Source organism: Vipera ursinii (assembly GCF_947247035.1).
Source record: "Vipera ursinii genome assembly, chromosome: 10".
Lineage (NCBI taxonomy): Eukaryota > Metazoa > Chordata > Lepidosauria > Squamata > Viperidae > Vipera > Vipera ursinii.
This window is the reverse complement of record NC_139520.1, coordinates 19,535,421-19,546,217: the sequence shown is the minus strand read 5'-3', so window position 1 is coordinate 19,546,217 and position 10,797 is coordinate 19,535,421. Positions and strand designations below refer to the sequence as shown.

At 47.2% G+C, this 10,797-nt stretch overlaps 1 protein-coding gene across 1 annotated transcript; it reads right to left on the bottom strand.

Moving 5' to 3' along the window:
* Nucleotides 1-1,232: 1,232 nt before the first annotated feature.
* Nucleotides 1,233-10,444, bottom strand: IRX6 (iroquois homeobox 6; the record flags this gene model as incomplete). The annotated part of the gene is made up of 6 exons (XM_083370347.1): nucleotides 1,233-1,345; nucleotides 3,180-3,770; nucleotides 4,879-5,186; nucleotides 5,737-5,846; nucleotides 7,705-7,962; nucleotides 10,400-10,444. 6 exons carry the CDS (start codon nucleotides 10,442-10,444, stop codon nucleotides 1,233-1,235), a joined length of 1,425 nt encoding a protein of 474 aa, XP_083226473.1.
* Between the last annotated feature and the right edge of the window lie 353 nt (nucleotides 10,445-10,797).

Below are 10,797 nucleotides of genomic sequence, written 5' to 3'. Positions count from 1 at the left end.
TTTCACATTTTTCTGAAACGGCATTCAGTTGTTGGATTTTTAATTAGAGAGTTTTAAAAATACTTTCCGTGGTGTCTTTGTACAAGGCAATAATGAACAAATGTGCAGGTTGAACTAAGAAAGGACTCTTTTGAAGAAACGGGACACACAAACACACTTAAATTAACAATGGGGGAAAATAAGTATTCAAAAAAAAATATCTGAAAACCTGTTGGAAGGATGTTAAACCCACACATCCCGTACATATTTGGGATATGAAAAAAAAAAGAAAAGAAAAAGAAAAAAGAAAGAAAGAGATTGGTTCAATAACCACATTGTTAGTTTCCATTATGCAGAGAATAACACAGATCTACAACGGACGCCAAGATCTCTCAAAAAGCCAAAAATACATTGGCAGAATTTTACTGGAGAGTCATAATTCAATTAATGTAGTTTGATGACAAATGTAGTGCATGAGAGATGCTCGTATAACATAGAAAAAAACAGTTCCTATGTATGTTTTCTGGTAGGCCTTGTGATGGTAAAAGTTGTGTTATCTCTTCCCTTCCTCTGACGAGAGAAGCTGTAACAGTCATTCATACTCTGAAGAGTGTTGAGAGAAAATGAGACAGACAAAGAGAGATAACGGGTGTCTTTCCTGGAAGCCTGATGTTTCCATACCTTCTTGAGAAGTTCAAGTAACATGGTGGTTTTCAATGACCTGAAAGAGAGAAAAGGGATCTCATCAGCCAGTCTGATAAAGTATTTCTGATAAAGTACTGTATTCGCGATCTTAATCATTTAGTAAAGGAACTATCAGGACCAATGTACTGCTAGAGAACAGCTGGCCTTTTTTCATATATTGATATGAAAGCAGAGAGAGTTGAATTTGGATTTTGAACAACATGGTCTTCAAATACCTTTACCTCTTTCTTATTTTTCACGGTTTAATGAAATCTTCTCCAAACCCTCAATTTTAGGATGAGAATGAATCCACTAATAGCATTTTTCTGGCCAAAATAAAAAAAGGAAGAGAAAGCATGCAACGAATTGCAAAGATAATTCCCTTTATTGAAATAGTAACTCATAACAAAATAGCTCCAGAGCATATGGGATGCTGGAGGCTCCAAACCTGAATGAAGACACCCCCCCTTCAGACAACACAACTTGGGATCAAGGATGTTGGGAACTGATCACAGCCTGCTATCAAGGATATTCTCCACACAACACAACAGCTTTGCGACTCACTTTTTTCACCTCTTCAGCACCGGCCGGAAAGCTGTTCTCAATTTCTCTTTATGTTGACTGAGGCAAACATCACTCAGGTCCAAAGAACTCTGAGCAGCCCGGATGCTCCTCCTAAATCCTGTCATAACAGAGAAATGGAAACGTCTCTCAGCTTTGGATGGAACTGGCTCACCCCAAAAATCCTAGGCTACACTCAGACATGCAAAGTTGCTTTGGTTTACAAGTTGCCCATCCTGGAGCAGAAGAACCTTGAATCCACATAAGTATTGGTTCATACAAAAGGACTGATAGTTGTCATGGATTCAGGCTTCTTTCTATAGTATCTCCTACAATGTTCCAATGACTCCAGGCTCAGAGGAGGCAAAGAAGCTTGGTCAGTTTCTATCCATTTTTCTAGGAGTGCCTTTTCTGCTAGCAAGAAAGGTCCATTCATGAGATATTTGGCACCAGCTCATCCCGGTTTCTCTGAGTGAACATTTCCCTGGTTGCATTCCACCATTAAAACCAGCTACAGTATAATGAAACCGTACACAAATAATTATTTCTGTAAACTTGCTTGTGGATACTGCCTGCTGCATGTCTAAACAATTTCCTAGAGAAGATCACATCTGTATATCACCAACCGCGAGGTGATTCAGGATGGAATGTGAAAAATATTTATATGTTACTTAGTTCTATACATATTTTGTGTGTAGTATGTTCTAAAATGTGTGTTATGTATGTGTACACTTTGAGAGCAAGCAACTCAATCTCATTTTTAATGTGTGCCATTGTGCCTACAAGAAAAAAAAAACGACCATAAAGGTTATCTAACCTAATCTAAGAATAAGATAAGCAGTGCTTTTTTTTAACCTATTGCAAAAAATGGTGTCGTCGTAGGAACAACTCAATGGAAGAATAACAACAAGAACAACAGAGATATCAGTACAGTTTTGAATTAATTCCAATATGTTATACCCCATTAACCCAAGGTTTCTTATAAAGCCCTAAATACTTATTTGTTTTCTGTTTCATTGTCTTTTTAGATAAATATACAAAAGATTTCTGAAGACGTGTTTAGCACTAACTCTGGCACCTTTAAGATCTGTGGACTTCAACTCTCATGGCTGGCTGGGGAATTCTGGGAGTCGAAGTCCAGAAGTTTTAAAGTTCTCAAGGTTGGACACTTTTGATGTAAGGAGACTATATCAAGACATTGTTCCCAAATAGCTCTACTCACTTGCTTCAGAATTTGTGTTATGCCTCAGAAGGGTTGATCATAGAATTCACACGGCAGTTGGGGTGTTTTATATAGAAATGCTTAGGGAAGAAAAAAGTAACCAAAGCCTGCTACTTCTCACAGTGGCCATATACCACTGTGATGGCAAACCACAGAAAGACCAAACTGCAATTTCACTCAATCCTTAGGGATAAACAACAACAACAACAAGTAGTTAATTTAAAAAAAATAAAATAAAAAAGGAAAATCGATTCCTCGCCCGATTTAAGGCGTGAAGTATCCACTTGCTAATCATAAGCTGAAGCTTGCTCTTCCCACATCAGTCAAGAAAAGTTAAATTTAATTTGGTGCAAGCCATCACATTTCACATGTACATTAGCCAATTTCACTGGAGTTGTAGGTAAAGATAGACACATTTCTGGATTAGACCCTAAACTGGAGGTTTCTGCCCACCCGTGATATTCCTCTATGCAATTCCAAAGTTGACCTACAAAGCTTAAATTCTTCAGCCTCTTTCAAAATAAGCAGGGTGCCCTATTTCCTTCATGCTGCCAAAATTGAGACAAGGATGCTAGACACATAATTACTTCATAAAATAGCTAAGTGTTCACTGGTCTCTCCCGAGTTTCAACATCTGTGTTGGACTTCCGGACATTACATGAAGTTCTTTCTTTTGCCAAACTAAGGACAGTCTGAAAATAAAACAAGATGAAAAGGCTTCCATGGTAACTACCTTCTGCTCCTGTTGCATACTGACATGTCTCCCCTAGCATGGGGTAGGACGCATAGTTTAGTGCAATGGACTGTAGGTTGAAGGTTGAACTCTTCAAGATCTTAGCTGATGGTGGCAGCTCTTCCAAGGCCTTCTCATGGATGGGTTGTGTTCTGGCAAGGTTGCATTGTCCGTCAGTCCCAGAGCACCTTTCCCTGAGCACCAAACAATCAGGGCTCTCTGTCCTTGGAGCAGGGTGGCTGGCAGACCCCACAATCATGCTGGCTCCTGCCGTATGAGCGAGGGACCAGATGCGTGGCTTCTCTGGAGTTTCGTAGAGTTGGCCTTGCGTTGCAGGACTTCCTGTTGTGTTATTCTCCTTCTGGCCAAGAAAGTCCCCTGTAATTGGGGAACGTTGCTTGGCGCATGAAAAAGCATGAAAATGACTGGCTGAGCTCCCAGTAGAGCTGTTCTTCTCAGACTCGGTCAATGCTCTGCCAATTAGGAGGCCATCCTTCAGCTCATCTTCTACCTTCAGGCCTGGTTCCTCCTCATCTAAGTCCTCCAGATCACTCAGTTGCAACTCCTTTTCTTCTTTGCAGATTTTGGAGTCTATGGTTGGAAATAAAAAGGAATAAAGAACAGAAAACAGTCACCTTAAGGAGCTCATTAAGAGCAAGTCAAGTTGGTTTTATGTATCGAGATGTCGGTAATTTGGCTTCTTGGGGACTACCACAAAATAACCTGATAACATCATCCCACCAAGAGGGCTGGATAGGGTGTTTTTTTCCCTGTAGAGATAAGAAACTGAGTCATAATACTTAAAAACAAACCCTTACAATCAGACGAAGGTGATTACAGTTCAGGGTTGAAGGCAGTTGCCAGAGAGAAGGGCAAACAAAGAAGCAAGTGATTCTCCTTAAAAATGATCCAGGATAGGAGTTCAAAGTCAGGGCTGGGAACATTTGCCTTCCAGATGTTGGATATCAAGTACCATCATCCTTAAGGGGCTGTTCTGACAAGGCCTGATGGGAGCTGAAGTACACACAATCTAGGGCCGTGGTGGCGAACCTATGGCACGCGTGCCACAGGTGGCATGCAGAGCTCTCTCTGTGGGCACATGCGCCGTCACCCCAGTCCTAGGCCTTCAGCTGGGTTTTATAACCCCTTTTTGCTTTAGTCCTCTGCCACCGTGTGCAAAAAAAAAGGTTCAATCAATCAATCAATTTCAATTTCTCGCGGGAAAAGTAAAGATCTCGCAGTGTTGGAATTGATTGAACTTTTTAGTCCCACCCAGTCTGCCATTACCACTGCAGCCACACCCACCCAATGGGCCATGCCCACCCAATGGGCCACGCCCACCCAATGGGCCACACCCACCTGGCACCCAATGATACATAAGTGGGTTTTGGGTTGCCATTTGAGCACTCGGGTCTCTAAAAGGTTCGCCATCACTGATTTAGGGTATTCTAAGTGGTTTAACTGGGAATTAGAATAAAGACCTTGGAATGTGGGGAAGGTCCCAACTTCAAAACTCTTGGGAAATGGCTGATTTCAGCCAGTTTTCTAGAACTCATGAAGTCCTCTCCTTGGCTAGTGTAGAGCGTAAACTGCTGTACTGAAAGGACTTTAGGATGGAACATCTTTGATATTTTCTTATGCGAATTTATCTCCCATTTCTAGAGAGGGGGGAAAAAGGATACTACCATTCCATACTTACCTTTGTCTTCACTGTCGCTGCTAGAGTCTTCCCCATTCCTTCCCTGTTCCTCCCTCTGCTCATCTGCCATTTTATTTTTAGGAGACCAGGTCATCTTGTTCTCCTTCTTGAGTCGCCGGCGGGCATTAGCGAACCAGGTGGAGACCTGGGTGAGGGTCATTTTGGTGATGATGGCCAGCATGATCTTCTCGCCCTTGGTTGGGTAAGGATTTTTTCGGTGTTCATATAACCATGCCTTGAGGGTGCTGGTGGTTTCCCGGGTTGCATTCTTACGTCTGGATGAATTGCCAAAGTCCACTGTGCCATACCTAACAGGCAGATGGAAATGAGCTGGGATGACTTCTTCCAAGGCCCAAAACACAAAACTTCACAGACTATCCAAAGAGACGAGGAAGTTGTCCCAACATAATTCCTAATGCTACAAAAGAGAGGGGTTTACTCTCTGTTTATGTACTAGTGGCTTCACAGCCTAATCAAGGAATTGTCAAGAACACGCCCAACAACATTGGCAGGGCAAGCCAGTAGTATAAAACAGAGAGCAAACTCTACCACTGATGACGTTATCTAGTTGGATAATGAAACATCTGCAAGAAACCAAGTTCAGAGAGCAGCAAGGCCCTCACAGTTCTCCTCCTCCTCCTCCTCCTCCTCCTCCTCCTCCTCCTCCTCCTCCTCCTCTTCCTCCTCCTCTCTGCAAACCTCCCTCCCTTCTAGCACTGATGATGTTACCTAGTTGGGTAATGACATGCCTGCAAAATAGCAACCAAGCTGGGAGAGCACCGAGGACCCCCCAGGTAGACTTGTCAACTACGTCTGGAACAGAGCTACTGTGCTAGATGTAAGGGCAGAACCTCTTACCTGTCGTACTGCCCAAAAGAATGGTCATAGGAATAGTAGGCAGCTGCTGTTGGTTGAGCAATGCCTGCATGTAAAGCCGGTGAGCTGTCCTTCAGGTCATACTGAGAATTCTAGAAAGGGTGGGGGGGGGGAACCAGGTAAAAGGCTAAGCGTGTGCATTCACCTCTTTCATACCCCTCTCCCCCAGTTTCCAATGTAGAAATCAGGTACATACATTGCACTGAACTATTTTGTAGGCTCTCTCACTTCTGGCTCAGTGCCTAGCATGGAGGCAACAATCAAGGGTTATCAATTATTTGGAGTCCTGCAGCTCTATAAAACTTATTCAACAAATATCCAGCAAACCGTGGACCGAAGGGCGTGGCGTAGTGAATCCTGGTTTAACATCACATAGGTAAATCGTGTTTGAGCAGGGGATTGGACTAGAAGACCTCCAAAGTCCCTTCTGTGGTTCTGTTAGGTGCTAAACAAGGACATATCAAAAAGTGAGCAAGACTTCCCTTTATACACCAGGATCTGGGTCTGCCGTGTCTAACAATCCCTTGCTGTAAAGCTATGGTATCCAAGCCTTGGAAGCTTGCTTAGAATTGGGCATTTCTGACAGCCAGGTGACTCAGGGCTGTTCTGCTCTCTCTTGCTCTGCCTTCTTCTCCCCACCTCTTTCTGCCTCTTTGCAAGACAGAACAGTATTCCCCTCTTTTTGTTATTTTTATTGGAACTCTCTGGGGCTGATTTTTAAAAAGACGTTGGGAGGAGGAGGAGGAGGAGGAGGAGGAGGAGGAGGAGGAGGAGGTGAAGGAAGAGAAGGAAGAGGAAGAGGAGGAGAAAGAAGAGAAAAGAAGAAAGAAAGGAGGAAGAGGAGGAAGAAGAGGAGGAGGGGGAGGAGGGGGAGGAGGAGGAGGAAGAGAAGGAGGAGAAGGAGGAAGAGAAAGAAGAGGGAGAGGGAGAGGAGGAAGAGGAAGAGGAGGAGGAGGAGGAAAAAGAAGAGAAAAGAAGAAAGAGAAGGAGGAAGAGAAGGAAGAAGAGGAGAAGGGGAGGAGGAGGGAGGGAGGAGGAGGAAAGAAGGAGGAGGAGAAGGAGGAGGAAGAGAAGGAAGAGGGAGAGGGAGAGGAGGAAGTGAAGGAAGAGGAAGAGGAGAAAGGAGAAAAGAAAGAAGGAGGAAGAGAAGGAAGAAGAGGAGGAGGGGGAGGAGGAGGAGGAGGAGGAAGAGAAAGAAGAGGAAGAGGAGGAGGAGGAGAAAGAGAAAAGAAGAAAGAGAAGGAGGAGGAGAAGGGGAGGAGGAGGGAGGGAGGAGGAGGAAAGAAGGAGGAGGAGAAGGAGGAGGAAGAGAAGGAAGAGGAAGAGGAGGAGAAAGAAGAGAAAAGAAAGAGAAGGAGGAAGAGGAGGAAGAAGAGGAGGAGGGGGAGGAGGAGGGGGAGGAAGAGGAAGAGAAGGAAGAGGAGGAAGAGGAGGAGGAAGAGGAAGAGAGGCCTTGCCTCCGAGTCACTTACAACCCAAAGTTATTAATACAACTGACAGGTCTCCCTAACTTCCCTAGGCATCCGTACTATCCTTTGCCCTTCTTGCTCGTCTGGCTTCTCCGGGACTCCGGGCCTCAATAGATCTCCCCGAAGAGAAACGCGGATAAAACTGAAAAGGCCCCCTGGGGAAAAGGATCTGGCCTCCGTGTTCTCCAGGGCTTCCCTGGTACCAAACGGGCAGCCTCGGCTCTGCTGGGAGCCCTCCAGATTTCCGCGAAAAGGATTCTCTTAACGCGCGTGACCCCCCCCACCCCACCCACCCCCCACGCTCGGGGAGAAAGGCAGCCCTGAATCCCCCGAGGCACAGGCTTGTTTTTAAGCAAACCCCCGTTTGGCCTCTGGTGGGAATTGAACGTTTCTAACTTCTAATCTAAGCTGACTGGACGCCTCCCCGGTCAACAGGGACTAGCGCCTTTCGCGACTCCTTGGCGGCGGGAAGGCCACTCACCAAGGCGGTGTAGAAACTGGAGGGGTCGGCGTTGTAGGGCAGGTAGTTGGCGTAACCCGGGTTGGCCCCGGCGGCTGCGTAGGGCGAGCCGTAGATCCCCAAGGCCGCGTTGAGCTCCGTTCTGGATCCGGCCAGCAGCCGATTCTCGTAAGAGGGGCAGCCGAGGGTCGCCGACTGGGAAGACCCCGAGGAAACGTCGGAGGCCGCGCGGGAAGCCGAAGTACAGCAAGTGGCGCTGGAGCTGGCCGAGACGAAAAGCTGCATAAGAAAGAGAGAGAGAGAGAGAGGGAGGGAGGGAGGGAGGAGAAAGAGAAAGAAAAAAGAAAAAGAGGGAGGGAGGGGAGGAAGGAAGAGGAAGGAAGGAAGGAAAAAAAGCAAGAAAGGAAGGAAGGAAGGAAGGAAGGAAGGAAGGAAGGAAGGAAGGAAGGAAGGAAGGAAGGAGGGAGGGAGGGAGGGAAGGAGGGAGAGAAGGAGGGAGGGAGGAGAAAGAGAAAGAAAAAAGAGGGAGGGAGGGGAGGGAGGAAGAGGAAGGAAGGAAGGAAAAAAGCAAGAAAGGAAGGAGGGAGGGAGGGAGGGAGGAGAAAGAGAAAGAAAAAAGAAAAAGAGGGACGGGAGGAAGGAAGAGAAGGAAGGAAGGAAGGAAGGAAGGAAGGAAGGAAGGAAGGAAGGAAGGAAGGAAGGAAGGAAGGAAGGAAGGAAGGAAGGAAGTAAAAGTAAGTTTGGGATTAATTACAAAGACTTTGATTCTGGGAGCCCCTGATATTACCCCACACACACACACACACACACACAAACCGCAAGTGAAGCGTTCTTCCGAATCAACAGGAAGAGATCCAGCAGGCCCAGAGAGCCTGTGAAGGGGGGGGAGGAAAGGGGGGTGAGAACAAAAATAGCAAAGGAAGCTGGGGGAAAAAAACCCCGGGTAAATCAGAAGTCAACCACGCAAATCCTCATTCCAAGAATTGCTCAGCACTGCGAGAGCGCGGGCGGACTTGCCATCTTGCCCCGCCGAAGGGAGAAACTTCAAAGACGCCACCCCCGCCCACCCCGCAAATTATCATGCCCAACTGGGGGAGGGGGAACAGGCAGGTTTACTCAGCGGAGGAGCCTCTGGGATCAGCCAGAGTAGGCTGGGTAGAGAGAGGAAGGGTTGCTTCGGATGTAGAAAGGGGAATAGAAAGAAGAGGGAGGGAAGTGGGGGGGGGGTCAGCATTAGAATAGAATAGAATAGAATAGAATAGAATAGAATAGAATAGAATAGAATAGAATAGAATAGAATAGAATAGAATAGAATAGAATAGAATAGAATAGAATAGAATAGAATGGGATCTTAGAGGTCTTCTAGTCCAGCCCTCTGCTCTCAGCAGGAGAACTTATAACATTTCAGACAACTGACTGTCTAGTCTCTTTTTAAAAACCTCGAATTCTGAATTAACCAAGATTATTTAAAAAGAAAAAGAAAGAAAAGGAGGAAGGATGAATGTAGACTCAGGTGTGCAAATAACGGGGGGGAAGGGCGGAGAAATTGGGGGGGGGGGTTAAAGGGATTTGGCGATGTTTGCCTGTTTGCGTTATCCATATTTTGGCAGGAATCTCTCCTAAGAAATCCACAAGGCTCCCGGATTCCGGCCAGTTACCCCGGAATGAAGTCCCCCGGAGTCGGAATATCCAGTTAATCAGAGACCCCCGCTGATCGCCGAAGGGCTCCGGTTTCAAATCGGGCGTGACTCCCGAGCGATCCCGTTCCTAAAGTCACCGACTGCGCGACTCTTTTCACCGAAGTCAACCCAATTTCTAAGTTCGTCCCTTCGAAAAAAAAGCGCCCTCCGACGTCCTGGATTGATTGGTCAAACTTTCGCTTTCCACCTTCCCAACCCATGAAGGAGAGGAAGAGGGAAAGGGGGCGGGGGGGGGGCGGGAAGGAAAGCGATCGATCCTTATCTGTTTTCGCTCTCCGGCCAATAACGGGGATTAGAAGGGCCCGTCCTTTCCTCAGCCCCCTTCCCCAGATGGCGCAGTTCGGCTTCGCTTTCCTTAGGTAGAGGGGTATAACCGAGGTGAGGAAGGGGGGAGAAGCCGCGAAGCGCAGGGGTCCCTGATCCATGGTCCCGAGATGGATGGATGGGTGGATGGGTGAAAAGGAAGGAAGGAAGGAAGGAAGGAAGGAAGGAAGGAAGGAAGGAAGGAAGGAAGGAAGGAAGGACCAAATTATGGGGAAGGAAGGAAGGAAGGAAGGAAGGAAGGAAGGAAGGAAGGAAGGAAGGAAGGAAGGAAGGAAGGAAGGAAGGAAGGAAAGACCAAATTATGGGGAAGGAAGGAAGGAAGGAAGGAAGGAAGGAAGGAAGGAAGGAAGGAAGGAAGGAAGGAAGGACCAAATTATGGGGAAGGAAGGAAGGAAGGAAGGAAGGAAGGAAGGAAGGAAGGAAGGAAGGAAGGAAGGAAGGAAGGAAGGAAGGAAGGAAGGAGTTATGGGGGAATGATCAGAACACTGGCGCCTCTTCATTCCAACTGCTGGGAGTAGCAAACCAAGAAAAGCCAAATGTGGGACTTTTTTGTTTTTGTTTTAAAGAAAACCTTCCCCCTCAAAAAAGTAAAAGCTGACCGTGGGCTCTTGAACTTCTAGCCCAAGGAGGGGTCCGGTCTTCCCCCCCCCCATCCCTCCCTCCCTCCCTCCCTCCCGAAGTGCTGGACTCACCTGTGAAGAAGCGCTGTAGGAATAGCCAAACTGGGGGAAAGACATCGCGGCTGGCCGAGGTGGAGGCGCGTGTGCGCGCGCGGGTGACCAAATCCTCGCGTTTGGACCCCGAATGAGACGGAGAGGGGGGGGAGGAGGAGGAGGAGGAGGAAGAAGGTTGCCCCCCCTCCCCGGTTTTCTTCTTTCTTCCCCTTCCCAAATCCTCTATCTCGGCTCTCCCCTTTTCTCCTCCTGCCCCACCTTTTCAGCTACCACCCCCCCTTCGTTCCACCCACTGAGCCTCTTAATTGGGGGGGGGGGCGGAGAGGGCGAAGGGGAGCTTTACGCTCCTTCGCTACACTTCGCTACTCCGGATTATTGCTGCGTCCCCCCTCCCCCTCCCGCGCGTCGGTGGCAAC